This window comes from Sebastes fasciatus, chromosome 7 (genome assembly GCF_043250625.1).
Source record: "Sebastes fasciatus isolate fSebFas1 chromosome 7, fSebFas1.pri, whole genome shotgun sequence".
NCBI classification, from domain to species: Eukaryota; Metazoa; Chordata; class Actinopteri; order Perciformes; family Sebastidae; genus Sebastes; species Sebastes fasciatus.
In genome coordinates this window covers 3513916-3530450 of record NC_133801.1, presented here as the reverse complement: position 1 = coordinate 3530450, position 16535 = coordinate 3513916, and the positions used below count along the sequence as shown (strand labels likewise).

Genomic DNA, 16535 nt, shown 5'->3' with positions numbered 1-16535 from the left:
CATCGCATGGGTTTGTCTTTATCAGAAACTATTGTAATGTACAAAAATATTCCTCATACAAATGACACATCATGAGTAAAACACACTCTTGTGCTTCCTGCTACTTAACCATAAATTATTTTTATGCTTGCTCAAATTCTAAAGATTAATGTGTTTTAAAGAGAAAGCAAAGTGGTTTCACCTTTTCTGTACAGCTTTGAATTTAGAAGGTCAAGCAGCTAGCATCCTCTTTCAAAAAACAAGCCAAGAAACTCTTGCATGTGAAGCCTCGCCTCGCCAGCCTGCCCGTCCTTCATTCAGAGTTCTGTTAGCGTCGGGCAGGTTTGGGCATAATGTAGACTTTGACGGGCTTGCTGAACGGAATGGTTCCCTCTACGGCAGCCTCTGGCGGAGGAAGGCTGTCTATGCTGTCAGTCCATCCCAGCTTGGAAGCCAAAGAAGGGGAGGAGAGGGAGGTTGAGGAGGAACTGTAAGCCAGCAGGAGGCGCACCTCAATCTGAGACGGCTCTGAGAGAGAGGAAGACAGACAGGGTAGGAACTAAGTTAAACTGAATACACTGATGATGAAGGGAAAGTTGTCCAGAAACCCTCACATATCACTGAAATAGTGATCAAATGTGTGTGTATCATACTGACCTGTCCATGCGGTGTGTGAGAGGTAAACCTGTGTGATGAGTCTGTGTCTTTCAGGTCCAGGCTTTCTGAAGTCTCCAGGTTTAGGATGGATCACATGACTTTGGCCGTCAGGATATAGAACCTGCAGAGACAGAAGGCGTGCATGATATACAGGAAGCGGGTGATTCAGACAGTTCTTCATACCCAGGGCGAATGAGCAAGCATTTAAGGGTTTTAGAAAGGACATGTGGCTGTTAAGTAGAGGTCAGTCTCATTATTAACCTTCCTGAGCTACAGTTCAAGGTTTTCCTAATGTAGCAGGAACTACCACAGATGAAGGTTTTGTCTGTTGACAGATTTTGTCACCCCGGTAACAACCGTGCCAGAACCTGTCAAGCTCTGTTAGTTCTTAATTTCTTGCAACAAAAACAGCAGCAATGACCCATAACAACTGTTTCTGACCCAAAACTAATTATGAACAGCTAAAAATATTGAACAGCTTCTTCCTTCTACAAAGGACTGTTGAAGACTTTAATTATGAAGCTGACCAAAACCCAAAAGGTCAAGTGAGAAACTGAGGTTAGTTATTATTTGTACACCAAACTGACCTGTACTTTCACAGTGTTCTGGGGATCCTGGACGTGCTCGAGCGTTGCATCAATGTCTAGCGCCACCACCAGGCCGCTTGTGAACCTCAGCGGGTTGTCAGACTCCCCCGTCGGCTCTATGATGGTGGCTGTCGCCCGATGGATCTGTCGACCAGCGGGGAAATGTTAATGAAAACAAAACAGGACTTGGTTGATCAAACTGTACGTCACTGCTTGTTGATTACAAAAACACATTTTAACATATTCATGTGCAGAAATTCCTTCATCATACCTGTTCAGGCAGTCTGAGCTGCAGCAGGCCGCTCTGTCTCAGGGTCGTCTGGAGGATCTTCACCATCTCCACTGGTTTACAGGACGACAGCCGGGGCATCAGCTCCAAAAGCTTATCAACAAAACTGTCCTGCAGGTGGGGCAGCTCTGCCAGAAACAGCCTGAGGGTTGCAGAAAAAATGGAAATTGTGAGAGGAGAGCGTTCAAGCCTATGTATACCAACAAAAGGAGTAGGGGAATTCTACCATAAAAAAGTCTACTATGCAAATTATTCTTTAAACCCTACAGAGGGAGTGGAGAAGCACTTATGTTTTTAAGACAAGAGGCATTTTCAAGAATATACAGCACGTCATCAGGCAGCAAATTCAACCAATTTCATATTAGTTTTCCTCTTCAGTAAGACATGAATGACTATCATTCCTGAGGCTCACTGGGGGAATGAACAGGGACATTCATTCACAACCAATATGTCAAACAATTCCCAGAGAAAGATAAGTTGGAAGTGATGATTGAGGAGAAGGAAATACAATTTATCAAAGACAAAATGCAGCAGAAAAAGGACAGATATTGAAGACAGATCAATTGTGCTCAAATGTCCTGACAGAGTTTGAAAGACAGAAAGAAGACAGAAACAAACAGATAAAGATCTCACCTCTGAAACAACTCAATCTCCTGCAAAAACTTCTCACAGCTGCTGATGAGAGGATCCAACCTGAAGGGAAATGACAAACATCTGCATACAGATGTGGTCCACATGAAGTCTTAAATGAATATGGTGAATGTGTGTGTGTGTACTGACCCTTGCCTGGTGCGAGCAGTCAGGACGAGCTGCAGAGCTTTGGCCTGGAGGCGAACATGATGTATCGTGGCTACTTGTCTGCTTTCCAAACCGCTGTACAGAAACTCCAGCTTGTAGGTTTCCTCTAAGATCTACAAACACAACCACACACATTTAAAACAGACACCCCCTAAATGATCTCACAGGTGTGGTAATACCAACATGCGAGTGTGCGCTGACCTGTTGAGCTGCTGCTGTGGCCGTGACGTTTTGTTTGAGGCAGAGAGGGACAGCCATGTGCCACAGCTTCTCCTGCAGAGCCTGAGGAAACAAGGCAAAGGTAAGACATCGAGGTCTTCTCAATCAAATATTAGTCAAAGCCTAATATACAAACACACACACGCTCGTACCTTCATGAGCAGCAGCTGGCAGCGCAGGTATGTAGCACAGAATTCAGCAGCTCCAGCGAGCTCCGTCTGCAGCTCCCCGAGCCGCCGCAGGTCTCTGACAGACAGACAGGAGGAAAAACACATTAACAGTCAAAATCAATTCATGAGCTGCTCCATACATTTTTTTTACAAAGTGACATTTACTATTCAGGAAAAAAGTATGAATTAATTAATTAAAATAGCGCTTCCTGTGTGCTTGCCTACAGTATGTGTCACATTGTATGTATGTGTGTGTGTGTGTGTGTGTGTGCGTGCGTGTGCGTGTGCGTGTGTGTGTGTACCTTATGGTGAAGTTCAGCAGGTCCTGGGCTCCGGGTGCTTCCAGGTTCTGGATGGTGCTGACCCTGTTCAGACTCTGCTGAAGGAAAAGCTGAGCTGACTCCACAGAACCTGAACCACAACGCGAGTCCACCAAGTCCAGACCGTTGCCTGGCAACTAAAAGACAGGACAACAGTTACAGGAGGGTCAGTGACTGTTTCTTGTAAATATTGTGCGTGTCTCTGACCATTAGTCTGATAATACAATATATTATGAGTCGACCTTCAGTGACAATGGCCCTTTTCCACTGGAACTGTGATGTGTCAACAACAGGAACCTGGTTCCATATTTCGCCCCAAAAATCCTCAGCTCCTTAAAGGGTAACTTCTGTATTTTTTCAACCTGGACCCTATTTTCCCATATTTATTACAGTATTTCAGTTCTCACTCTTAGTGGCGGTACAAGGTGTGACAGACTGTCCCTCAGGTAGGCGTAGTGTCTGAAGGTGTGGTCGGAGAACAGCGCCGGCATGGTGGGACACGACTTGGCAGCGTTGAACACCAACACCAGCACCGCGATGTCTGAGATCAACAACCAGAGTCAAGAAAGAAAAACACAGTTCACAGGTCCAAGAGGTGAGGGATCAGTTTTCTACCTTGCATTGTTTTTAGGCCATGAGAAAATGTATGTCATGGTTTTGTTTTATTCATTTTCTGCATATTGAGATTTCCTGGCAGTTTTTGTACAGACAAAAGTCACATATCTGTACAATGACAGTTTATCTTGTGGAGAATGCAACATCTAGTGGCTGAATGTTATCAATAGCACCTTTAACTACGGGTTTAAACTAAAAATGTGGAATTAAGAAAGACCGCCCATGCAAATCACAACGGATGACTTGTGATGTTGGGCAGCTAATGTGGAGACGTTCACTGATAGTTCAGTTGCTGCAGAATGAGGTTGATGTGGCTGGCTAAGTGTGTTTTGAGGTTTTTTAGGTGTGTGTGAAGGATACAGGCTGGATCGTCCATGTCCGGCTCTGGTGTGTCGAAGTATGGGTGTGTGCTGAGCAGTTCAGGAACCAGCGGCAACACCAGCGTTGGGTGACGGGAACCCAGAAACTTCGCACACCTGATGGGAAAGAAGAAAATAAAAAAACAAAATCAGTTATCAGGTCATCGATGGACAGTTTCTATAAGAACAAAACATAACATATTCAGGGCTCTATTTTTCCTTCGTCGCTCTATCAAGTGTAGTACCACATTTTCATGACAATCTTAAACCAGCGGTTCCCTTTTAAAAAACTTCATAAAGATTTTTTCATGGCCTCCCCTCCTTTCCACTATAGGTGACTCACAAAGATGTCGATGTACTTGATTGTCAGTTTCATTATTTTGTAACTTTTGCATTCAATTTTGCACAGAAGTTCAGATGTGAAGCATCATTTCATAACGTTACAGAAGTGTCCTGTAGAATTATCAGAAGTACAGGATTCTAGGTATACAGTATATAGGCTACACACACAAACACATACACTTACTTCCAGACAGAGTTGCGGTCGGTGGGATACTTGTTGAGGTTCTTCAGCAGCTCCAGCAGAGCCAGCTGGATACACTCTTTAGTGGAGACGTTGGTGTAACAAATCAATTCATGGAGAGCTTCTCTGATGTCACGAGACGAGTCCTGGAGAGCGACAGTGACTTCATCAATGTGTGCGTATATCAGGCTTGAGTAATGAGTGTTGTGTAGAGACTTGCAGAGACAAAAACATATTTCAAGGCTTAGAGATTGATTGTTTGACCAGTATGTGTGTGTTTACCTCCAACACAGCCAGCACAGTCTCCAGCTGGTCCTCTCGCAGTGTTATATTGGTAGAGATTTCTCTCAGCACATGGATGGACTGCAGCCTCACTTCCTCGATCTCGTCGTTGAACATGTCAACCAGGAAGTCCAGACACTTTTCGGCGAAGCTGGAAGACGAGCGAGCCAGCTGGCACAAGGCCTCCACCGCTGCAATACGAACCTCTGAAATAATATTAAAGACGGATAAAACACCAGTGGAAAAAGCTCTCAAGTCAGAGAGCATTTAATATATAAAGCAACAGAGTAAAAAGAACAAAACTAATCCTGAGTAGAAGAAAGAGGGGAAGGTGAGTAAAGGCAGGAGAAGGAGAGAAAACATTCTCTGACTTTAAGATGCAACATTTTTATTTGTTATCATTTATATTTGCTGACACTGTAAAACCTGGAAGAAATAATGACAACATACCATGTGATAAAAAGCCATAAAAGCACTTTGTAAGTGGATGTAACAGATTCAGTGGGAATATTCCCTCAATTAGACAGCAAAAATAAGTTATACGGTCTCTGATACATCGATCTTGTGCTACTTATCGGACTATAAATCAACAAAATCCTTATTATGTATATCAAAATACAACACCAGTAACATCCTGAGGTTGTGTAGGCTGAACATCATTTGTACTCTTTGGGCTCTTTTTACATCTGGTTTACTGAGAAACAAAGACAAACTGCACCACGTTTCACGTACCAAACATCTCGTCCTCCAGGCCGTGAACGAAGGCACCGCAGGCCCCTGAGGCGATGAGGTAGACAGTGTTTGTGTCCAGTTTCTCCTTGGGGGCGTCGTCCGCCCACTTCCTGCCAGAGGAGAACTCTCCAGAAGCAAAGAGGTCCTTGGCTCGTTCATGGGCCGTACGCTTCCTCTGGATACAGAAAAAGGAACATGAGTGGAGGTATGCTGATTAACGTTATTAAAATATCTTATTTTGCTGACAGATTTTCTATAAAAAATCAGATATCTTGTGAACAAACTTCCATTACTCACCCTGAGATTAGACATCAGCTTCTTATCCAAAGTTTGCTCCAGAAAGTGAGGACTGACCTGCAGCATCGAACCCTGATACACAAGAAAAGATTCAACAAGTTTCACTTTTGAATGTTGTATATTGGTTTTGGTTCATTCGTAGTTTATTAAACAAATTTAGTTTTCTTTGTGCAAAGGAGACAAATAAGTTATACTGTTATAGAGTGCTCTTAAAAAGTCATGCTTTTAATATTTGTTTATGTATTTAGGTACTGCTGTAGCCTTTATGTTAATCTGATGGCATTCAATTCAGACTGGTGCCATGTTAGAAGTGTTAAATGTTACTATGTCCAACCTTGCCAGACTGCTGTAGTGACCTTTATGTTAAAGTGACTATTTACATAAAGAGGTACACGTCTTAAAGGGGCTCTAGTGACAAACTGCCTTAAAATGGATAGAAACATAGAAATGTTAGAATGTAACATACACTTTATTGTTTGTGTGTCAATTTGTATCTTTCCTATATTTTGACATGCTTCAATATGATCATAAATATATTTATAGAGATATTATGGTTACTTGTTGTCAGTGGGAGGAAGTGGACCTGCATCGTCCATCTATATATAAACAGTCTATGGTCTGATTCCTCACCAGTGTTTTGGCAGCCTGCACCCGGACCATCCAGGAGCCATCGCTGACCATGTGACTGATCTTCCCAAATGCGTCATCAACAAGTCGGATCTCCTCATTGGACGACGGGATGGGAACAATGCTGATTGGACAGATAGAACAGAGAACTACTAGTCAGGCAAGCCTACCACAAACTGGTGCAACCAATGAGTTAACGGAAATGGAAAACTAAAATGTAAAGTAACCCTTATTAATGGCTTCAACCGCGTTCAAGTAGCTGGCTAACCAAATCAAAATATCAGCAATCAACATAACAAATACTATCAAGATAATAAACTGTAGCATAAACTGAATATCAGCGTCTTCTCACCTTTCTGGGTACAGCTGGCTGAGCACCCAAACCATCTGCACCGCTGCAGAGCGGACCTGCTCATAATCATCCGACAGCAACCTGCAGGCCTGCAAACACACATAAATGCTCATGTAACACGTTAACAGCCACTGTAGCTGGGACGACTGCTGATGATTAACATCATGAACAGTACTCTGAATCCCTAAACACCTTTCTCATGGCAGACAGTCTGTTGTTATGATAATCATTTTATCATTATTCTCCCATGGGGAAATCTGTTTTGCAATAGCACAGGCAAAGGCATATATAATAACCCCAGTAAAACTCTACTTGTGAAGACACACGAGTCAAAATGTACACTGTAAGGAAGGTCTGTTTTGGCCGGTTTCAGTAAAGATAAACAGTGCTGTTACCTGGTCATAAATGATCTCATGAATCTTCATTCCTCTCTCATGCAGCTGCAACTGGAAAACAAACACACAGAACGAGCGGTTACATAAAAAGAATAATCACTGAAATAAGAGTGGACTGGATTTTCTTGCATCGTTTGTGGTCCCTAAATACATGAGTGTGGTGCTGGTTGATTTTTTTGGTGAGTGCAGGTGTTGGCGGTGTCCTACCATGGCTTTGATGGCTGCAGTGCGGACTCTGGGGTCCTGGTCTCCAAAGTAGTCGCTGATGATACTCTGGACGTCCCTCACTCCTCCTGGAGCACAGAGCAACATATAAAATGACACAATGTAACAGAACCATGATAAAACATCACACAACTCACACAAAGCACAATCATGACCCATAAATGTGAGTTTTCAAGAGATAATTTCAAAGAGAGTTAGTTTGACCTCTGACTGTTTAAAAATGACATTTTATAGCCTTTTAATATTCCATGAAAACTGATATTTACTTGTTCTTGAAGACTGTTTTTTACTGTCTGAATTTCCTCTCTATATTTCAAACATTTTAAGGCATCAAGGACACATGGTTCAGTTTAAGAGCATGCACACATCGTATCTTAAAGTAAGGAAAGTCACAGTTTAGCCATCGCAATATACTGAGCGATGGCACAAACCTAAAGACGTGCCCAGTCCCTCGTTGTCTTTGGTCAGTGGAGTGTCCACCATGCCGAGACATCCGAGGAGCTTCAGACACTTATTCCTCACCCCGAAATACGTATCGGACAGGTGCTGAGAGGAAGAAAGAGAAAAAAACACAGAAGAGGTTTGTTGCTTTGTGCAGAAAGTCCTGTTGAGTCTGTAAAGTCTGTAAACACTCAATGGTGAACACTGTGTACAAACTGTGTGTGTGTGTGTGTGTGTGTGTGTGTGTGTGTGTGTGTGTGTGTGTGTGTGTGTGTGTGTGTGTCACCTTGCAGGCCATCTCTATGAGCCTCTGTCTGACTGTAGGACTCTCAGGTAGTTGTGTACCAATGACCAGCAGAGTGTCCAGCAGCTGGGCGAGGACCTGATGGGACTCTGCAGACACAGGGAGAAACAGAACGGAGCAAACACAGACACTTTATTGTCTATTCAAAGTTGTGTTTTCTGGAGGGGGGGGGGGGGGGGGGGGGGGGGGGGGGGGGGTGATGAAATGTTTAATTCTATGTTAAAGTGCTTTGATCAGATTCTGCAAATCTTGTTAAAACTCTCTTAATAAAAAAATCCAAGGTTCAGACTGTGTTTAAATGTGTCTTACTCTCATTGTTGAGTGTGTTAATGGCGTCGTCTACGATGCAGTCGGGGCTGAATCCCTGCTTCTTGGACAGCAGACCCAGCAGAGAGGCGATCTTCAGCCTCACCGAGTTATCTGTCTCCTGGGAGAGAGGACATCATCAGCAGCAACATCAGATGTGTTTTGTCTGTGCAACTTAACTTAGACTGAACCAAGTGAACATAACTTTAAGACATTGTAAATTGTGCTTACAGCTACAGACTATGTATGAACATAGCAGAGCTATTTCTGTATTTCACATGTTGCTGGTTACGACCAATAGTTCTTTACCTTGTAGTAGTGCTCCAACAGGATCCTGATCACACCCTCCACGCTCTCCACCTCCACGGGCTTGCGTGCGAAATGCAGCAGGTACTGCAGGGCATCGGTGGAGTTGGTGGCCTTACAGAGGTCAATGTGCAGAGCCGCAGACTTACTGGGTTTGGACAGACGCAGCTTCTTGGCCGGAGCTTCCTCATGGGGAATCTGTCAGCGTAAAACAAAATTATTTCTACTGAGAGCAGACGGTATCTTCGTTTGACAAATCTCCAAATTTGGTGATTTTTTTTAATTTCAATGTTTCTGACAAACTATAAGGATGAAGAGTTTTTCTGAACAGTAATAGTTTAAATTTGCACAACCATAAGAAACTACAGCAGTAATATTAATTAAAAAAACATCATGTATGTTAGTAAAACCCTGACAGGGAACATTTTACTGCACAATGAATACTTTTACTTTTGATACTTCAATTTCATTTCGCAGATGATACTTCTATTTTTTTAAATGCATGACTTTTACTTTTTAAATGCATGACTTTTACTTTTTTAAATGCATGACTTTTACTTTTTTAAATGCATGACTTTTACTTTTTTAAATGCATGACTTTTACTTTTTAAATGCATGACTTTTACTTTTTTAAATGCATGACTTTTACTTTTTTAAATGCATGACTTTTACTTTTTAAATGCATGACTTTTACTTGTACTTAGTGGAGTATTTTCACACTATGGTATTATTACTTACTTCTTCCAGCACTGACAGTCAGTAAATAACACATGTATAGGCTTACAAGTGTGAAATGGGTCTGTAAATATATGGAAGTTTCTATTGAACTTTATTAGTAGTAACCCACAGAAGACATTCCACAAATGTGTATCATGATCTGCAAATATTTCACTATCTACAAACATGTATTTTTGTATTAGTGTTGTGTAAAGTCACATCCACAAAAATACAGGGTGATTTGCAAATACGCATAACTTACTCTGTAAATACGTATTTTAAGGTTTACATGTAACGTGATTTCTACACATTTGTGCATCTATTTCGCATTTGCAGATTGCTTCCTGTGGATTTATTGGCCATGTGACATCTGTAGCTTTCCTCCTGTTTGTTTACTGAATTTTGTCCGATTGGTACCACAGCAGATCTGTAGATAATAGTTGTTTATGCGTATTTGCAAATCGCCCTGTATTTTTGTGGATGTGACTTTACACTAATACATAAATACATAAATACATGTTTGTGGATAGTGAGATATTTGCAGATCATGATACACATTTGTGAAATGTCTTCCAATAGAAACTTCCATATAAATACAGACTGTGTAACTAGAAACCACTAACTAGAAACCACTGTCGTTATGAGCCACATCAACTAATGTCATTATTCAACTCATAAGTTATCAATAGTATTGATTCTGATTGAGTCTTGAGGTTGTTAGCTAGCTCACTGGAGTTCAGGCTCATTTAGTCACATGACCGACAGCCAGCTGTCTAACTTAGACTTATAGCTGTCAACACACACTAATATGATATTATATAATATAAATATAATGTGTATTTAGTATAAATATCACAGAGATGAGCTGCTGTTGTTGTTGCTAACGTTAGCATTAGCTATTTAGCATTGAGCTAACAGGCTAGTTAGCATTCATCCTGTTTATTATAACCTGCTTTATTATAACACTACAACGATTGGAGGGTTTCATGTGCTCACCTGTACGGTTTTGGAGAATTCCTCATAAACTCTCTTCTTCAGGTGAGCTGCCATGTTCAGGTAGAGAAGGTGAGCTAGCTTTATATCAGCTAGCAGGCAACATGAAGTGTCCCTGTACACTACCCGTAGCTAAGGCAAGAAAAGAAAAACGCGTTTTGTAAATTAACTGTAATAAACTATTTACTATATTAACATCGATAAACATAATCATGAACCTCAGGTATTTAAATAGAAGCAGCTGTATGATAAATGACCTGCCGTTAATTATATAGCAGTATATTAACCCCTTAAGCCCTATGGGGTGCTGGAAGGTGGGGTCAGCCACCTTTACCATCAATAGAGACATTTAAGGCAAAACAAATAAATAAAAACATTTGAGCATTGTGATGAAGGTAACACAGTTTATAGTCTAAGTATATAGTATAAAGTCTCATGCAGTGAGGGCCAAAGAGCAAATGTACTACGGAGTATTAGGGCCACATTGAGGGAAAAACATCTGAGATTTACAGAATAAAGTCGTAATTTAACGAGAAAAAAACCTGTAATATTACGAAAATAAAGTCATAATTTAACCAACATTTTTTTTTAATTTACGAGAAAAAAAGTCGGAATATTACGAGAATAAAATCATAACTTTACGAGAAAAATAACGGGTAAAATTACTACTCTATAATATTACAACTTTTCTTTCTCGTAATATTATGACTTTATTCTCGAAATCTCAGATTTATTTTTTTCCCTCAATGTGGTCCTAATACTCCGTCATACCGTCGTACCATAGACCTACAACAATGATAAATAAAAATGAACAACAAACAAAAAACAGTTATTCATTTCCGTTTTTATAAATCCACAGGGAGCCACTGGAGAGGAGCTGAAGAGCTGCAGGTTGCTGACCCCTGGGCTAGAGAGACATACCCAAAATAAATGAAGAATAGCTCCACAACTACCAGGTCTATCTGCATGATCTTAGTCTCTATGGATAGGTAAGACTAGATAATTCATCCCTAGTGGCAGTAACATTGTGACTGTTACTATGCCTGAGTAAATTGTGATGAACCAAAAATTTATATTTTTATCCTTGCCCAAATGTTTTCTAGATTAGTGGATAACACCATTATAGCAATGATGCCATGCACAGAGACGCCACTGAATTCATTCAGCAACTCCTTGACTACAACTGTGCCAAAGCAGATATAAATAACATAAAGCACATAGATTCTACAAAGGTTTTAGTCAGGATAGAACCAGGAGGACTCTCCATTTGGCACACTTGGATAGCCAAAGTGTACCAAAAGGGTTTTCTACTTCTTGAAAGTGAATCTTGCTATAAAATACTCCTGTTATCCACTATAGGAGGGGACTTGCACACAATGGAGCCTTTAACCATGACATTTACCCTGTGCATCATCACATTCTAGCATTGTGCACAGTATAACATCAATAAAAAACTACTACATTGTATAATTTTGACTCCAAATGGAGTAGTTTTATTATAATAATGAAATATGATCAAGTAGAAAATAACAAATAAGATCAATAACAATGTAAATAAGATAACCAAAAATAATCCAAAATAAAGTATGTACATTCAATATAAAAAATGGCCAAAAATATCATAAAGTAAAAATACAATTTATTGCGCGTTGATTTTTGTAACTAAAATATTGAAATCATTGCGAAACAAACATTTTTTGGATAAAACACACTTGGAGTGTTGTTTTAGTAACGTTAAGGCCTCGTCTGGGTTTGTCGGGTAAAAGAGGTTAAAGGAGAGGATCACATTTTTTCCTCAGTCTGTGTCATCACTTACACTGAAATTGCTTTATTTATATATTTAGCAGCCAGTATGCACATGGAGAACAATAACAGCAAATTTAATCCTTTCAATATACACATGGGCATGTTAGCATTGTTTTATTCAAGATAAAAAAAATATGAATCTATCCTTTAAATATAGCTATATAATGAGGACAGATCATAGTCAATTTTGAATATCTACCTATATTTATATATACCTGGGGTTCATAATCCTGAAATGTCGTAAAAAATTACTCTGGCGAGTACGTCAGTACAAACATCTGCTTGACTTACAATTATCTGCTAGACTCTAAAAAATGTGAACCTTATCCTTTAAATTAAGTATAAAATTACTTTTAAGATTTTGTAAAAGTGTTGAGTCAAATTATATATTTTTTTAATTCATAGTTTGAAATTTAAATAGTAGTTGGTTTCATTATTTATTGAACTAATAATTATTTTCCTAATTAACCGATTATTTATAATTTATATTTTGTTTTGACAAACAAGTTATTCACTTTGCAATGATGTAAAATCATTGCAAAGCAAATCCTCATATTGGAGAAGCTGCAACCAGAGCTCGGTTAGAAAAAAAATTCTTAAACAGTTAATCAATTATCAAAATAGTGGCTGATTGATTTTCTGTCAATAAACTAATCTTATAACTGCCTTATTATTTCAGCTCTGGTTACTTGTTAATTGTGTAACGTGGTGGATTAAGAACTTAATCTTAAACAACACAGATTTGTTATAAAAACTGATTTTACAGGTCAAATTAAAGCTGCTGTTTTAGAGAACACAGTCATTAAATGTTAATAAATATAAATGTTGCCACACATTGCATTCTGTAACTGGCTATATTTCAAAGTATAACACAAGAACAGATACAGTGATGAACAGTCAGTTAAATTTCCTTTAGCTCGATGCCAGTTGCAGATGTTTTGGCCCTCATCCGGTCTCCTCTCCATGTGAAGAATCCCACTATGAGCACCATGACGGGCAGGGCCACACAGAGCACGATGCGGCTGATGGGCAGCTGGACTGGACAATCTGTGGGGGCTGAAGGAACCACCTTCTGGGCAGTGGGCGTGTTTTGGAACAAAAAGGTAGAAGTGAAGTCCAGAAATAACCCTGTGCTGTTTTCTGTGGTGTCCACCTGACACCGCCACTTCCTGTTGTTGTCTTCCATCTGGAGTTTTATGACCAGAGTGATGTTGCAGCGAGCGCGGAAAATCTGCTCGTACCTGCGGAGAGGGGAGAAACTATTAAAAAACACATAAATGTGCCACACTGTTACACTGGGTGACATGTTTCCAACATACACCGTCCTGCTGCCACAAAAACTCACGAGAGCAACAAACGTGGATTAATCCGCTGCTGAAAATAGTCCCCAACAAATGCACTATTTTCACTTGCTTGTTTGATAAAAAAAAAACTACCAGCTTTTTTATGAAATTACTGAGTCCTTTTAGAAATTAAACTTTATATTTGTAAGTAATTCTTAAAGATTTGCGTCTTCAGTAGGAACCAGTGGACTCTGAGCTGAGAGCCACAGAAAGGTTACGTAGGAAACTATTGAGAGTCGGATCAACGCATTGTTGGTTTTGGGGTTTTCATCTGAATTGTTGACAATAAGAAAAATAAAGAATAATATCAGCCTTGTCCTTTAATGTTATGAAAACTGCTAATTAATACAGGTTTGTGCTGCCAGAAAAATAGTAGATGAATTGTAAAAATAAAAAATACTCATGACCTTTTAACTCAAAATTTTATTAATATTATTTTTTTTTAGTATTCCTAACTTTTCAGCTGTTTTTTTACACAGAAAGGATATTAATTACTTTTTAAACAAGTACATTTTTTGCTCTTTTGTTATGTTTTATTTCTCATTACTTTTTAAAATCGAAACATCTGTTACATCTATTGGAATTATTACAATTGTTCTGAAATGAAGAACAACTCACCCGTCACGATCCAGTTAAACATAAAACCTGAAAAAAAAATATGTGGGTATATTTATTTTATTTATTTTATTTATTTATTTTATTTATTTTATTTTATTTATTTTATTTATTTTATTTATTTTATTTATTTTATTTATTTTATTTATTTTATTTTATTTAATAATCATTTATTATTATTATTATTATTATTATTATTATTATTATTTACAACATTAGTTTATCAATTTTATTGTTAAAACTAGTAACCAATTTGGTTAATAAAAATTAATTTCCCTCAATAATGTATCACACAAAACAGTTGAGAGGTAGCAGTGAGAATTAACAGAACAGGAAACTGAAAACCTGGTGTCTCTGGGCAGCGTGGCACCATCCTCAGCAACCCAGCTGAGGTTGAAATTGCTGTAGTATGCCTTGCAGCTCCCGATATCATAGTAAGTGAAGAGGATGCAGCTCAAAGTGAGGTTTCCTCCAGGCTGCAGGTCAGTGATGGTGGAGATTGAAGTGATGGTGAGGAGAGAGAGGTAAACGTCAGTGATGGGTTTTCCGTGCTTCAGGCAGACGTAGGAGCCGGTGTCGGCTGCGATGAGGTCACGGAGGGTGATGGAGCAGTTGGGTTTGACGGACATGCGGCTGGACTTGTCTGAGTCCGCCCTCACCTGACCCTCGATGACCTCCTCGGTGTACCGCACCTGGCCACTTTTGTAGAAGGTCCAGGTGATTGAGGAGCAGTCTTGGGACTCCGGTTTGAAACATGGCAGGAGGGTTTCGCCTCCGAGTCTGCTGTACACAAACACGGCATCTTTTTCGCACCTCACATCTGGAAACACAAAAGTCACAAAAATGCTGACTTTACAAACTCATTTTTATTTTTCTAATATAAATAAATCCCCACTATTTTAACTAAAACGTTCAAATGCTCAGAAATGGAGGATTTAAAAGATGACCTTTAAGATTTTGTGACACTATAGCACTGGTTCCCAACCTTTTATTTAGCCTGTAACCCTTAATTCAAAGGTCAGTGTATGTCTATAACCGGCAAGCAGTTCAATAAAAGAGTGATTTTCCTTCTCAGATGGTTTTATTTGAATAACTTTGAGATGCCATAGAGGTAAAACTATTCATTGTTCCTGATTTGAGGCAGACAATTATGGCAAAAGAGAAGTAAAACTAAATGGAAGACAGCTAAATTCCGCATAACGAATGAGAAACTCATTTTGTAGATCACTTTAAGGTTAGCTTGAGTTTTTATTCCCAACTGGGTTTTATTCGTGGTTATATATTTGCCATTTTTCAACTAGAAAATCTCACTGAAGCTCTGAAATAACTAATAAGTACTATACTTAAATACAATTTTGAGGTACATTTTATGCTGCTTTATACTTCTACTCTACATTTCAGCTACAGTTGTGCTTTTCAGATTAATATTTTTACATTAAAAAACATACGATAAGATTATGACATACAATGCATTGTTAAAGATTAAACCAGTGGTTCCCAAAATGTCACAAAAAAGCACCTGGGGTCACTTATCACATGTTTTAGATGAGTTGTTTGCAGTCAAATTAACCAATATATCTCAAAAAAGGAAAGATTAGAGAAATATCCCAAAAATGAACACATATTTGTTTAGCAGAGCTTTGTTTTTTCTTCTTTCCTCTCCCATTTATCGCTTCGCGACCCCTCCGATTTATCCTCTGACCCCTTGGAGGGGATCTATATAAAAGAAAATGCTGCTTACACATTGATGCATCAGTATTATTCTGCAGAACAATTTATCTGAGTACTTCTTCCATCCCTGACCTAATCAAATCCAAAACAAACCGTACCTGTTAGGAGCAGACTGGCGAGCAGCAGAACTCTCATCAGGTTGTTTCTGTCCATCATGTTGGTGTCTTCACCTCAACAGCAGCTCTGTTTGTCTCTCTGCTGCTGCTGGTGGTGCTGCTGCTGCTCTTTGTCGACGAACGTCTTCGTTTCCTGTGTTACACAGAACTGAACAGGACACACACATCAGCTTATTGAACATCAATACCATGCTGATTTATTGATGCAAAAATATTACATTCATTAGAAAAATATATAATCAACACTTTTATACGTGACAGTTCATTCTTCTCCTTGGAAACTGGTAGTTTGACAGAATAATCTGAGCTCCATTTATCCAGCTTTCTCCAGAGCTTTCAACAGCATCTCATTGTGATAAAGGCAGATGGACGTCATCGTTAAATGAAGTTGAAAGTTTATAAGTGGACCTTGAGCTAAGATTATTTTGTCA

The 16535-nt window shown here is 39.3% G+C and overlaps 2 protein-coding genes across 2 annotated transcripts; both read right to left on the bottom strand.

Moving 5' to 3' along the window:
- On the bottom strand, positions 1–10792 carry ints4 (integrator complex subunit 4). Its single transcript, XM_074641037.1, has 24 exons — positions 10497–10792; positions 8787–8981; positions 8481–8598; positions 8154–8260; positions 7858–7972; positions 7409–7494; positions 7202–7252; positions 6807–6895; positions 6458–6578; positions 5828–5899; positions 5531–5705; positions 4799–5004; positions 4520–4662; positions 3995–4110; positions 3427–3560; positions 3002–3156; positions 2682–2775; positions 2512–2592; positions 2293–2423; positions 2146–2205; positions 1495–1654; positions 1224–1367; positions 637–757; positions 1–507 (listed from the first exon to the last, which is right to left on the bottom strand). The coding sequence occupies exons 1-24, from the start codon at positions 10548–10550 to the stop codon at positions 308–310; spliced, it is 2928 nt and encodes a 975-aa protein (XP_074497138.1). The 5' UTR covers positions 10551–10792; the 3' UTR covers positions 1–307.
- Positions 10793–13066: 2274 nt separating this feature from the next.
- On the bottom strand, positions 13067–16264 carry LOC141771110 (uncharacterized). The gene is made up of 3 exons (XM_074641039.1): positions 16087–16264; positions 14603–15077; positions 13067–13540 (listed from the first exon to the last, which is right to left on the bottom strand). The coding sequence occupies exons 1-3, from the start codon at positions 16142–16144 to the stop codon at positions 13201–13203; spliced, it is 873 nt and encodes a 290-aa protein (XP_074497140.1). The 5' UTR covers positions 16145–16264; the 3' UTR covers positions 13067–13200.
- Between the last annotated feature and the right edge of the window lie 271 nt (positions 16265–16535).

What these genes read in the sequence shown, in the direction of transcription:
- LOC141771110 (XM_074641039.1), bottom strand. Translation starts at nt 16,144, where the DNA reads ATGATGGACAGAAACAACCTGATGAGAGTTCTGCTGCTCGCCAGTCTG. An exon ending in CGCCAGTCTGCTCCTAACAG is followed by an intron (nt 15,078 to 16,086) that starts GTACGGTTTGTT and finishes TTGTGTTTCCAG; the next exon opens with ATGTGAGGTGCGAAAAAGAT. An exon ending in ACGCTGCCCAGAGACACCAG is followed by an intron (nt 13,541 to 14,602) that starts GTTTTCAGTTTC and finishes CCCTCTCCGCAG; the next exon opens with GTACGAGCAGATTTTCCGCG.
- ints4 (XM_074641037.1), bottom strand. Translation starts at nt 10,550, where the DNA reads ATGGCAGCTCACCTGAAGAAGAGAGTTTATGAGGAATTCTCCAAAACC. An exon ending in ATGAGATCATTTATGACCAG is followed by an intron (nt 6,896 to 7,201) that starts GTAACAGCACTG and finishes GTGTGTTTGCAG; the next exon opens with GCCTGCAGGTTGCTGTCGGA. An exon ending in TGCAGGCTGCCAAAACACTG is followed by an intron (nt 5,900 to 6,457) that starts GTGAGGAATCAG and finishes CTTGTGTATCAG; the next exon opens with GGTTCGATGCTGCAGGTCAG.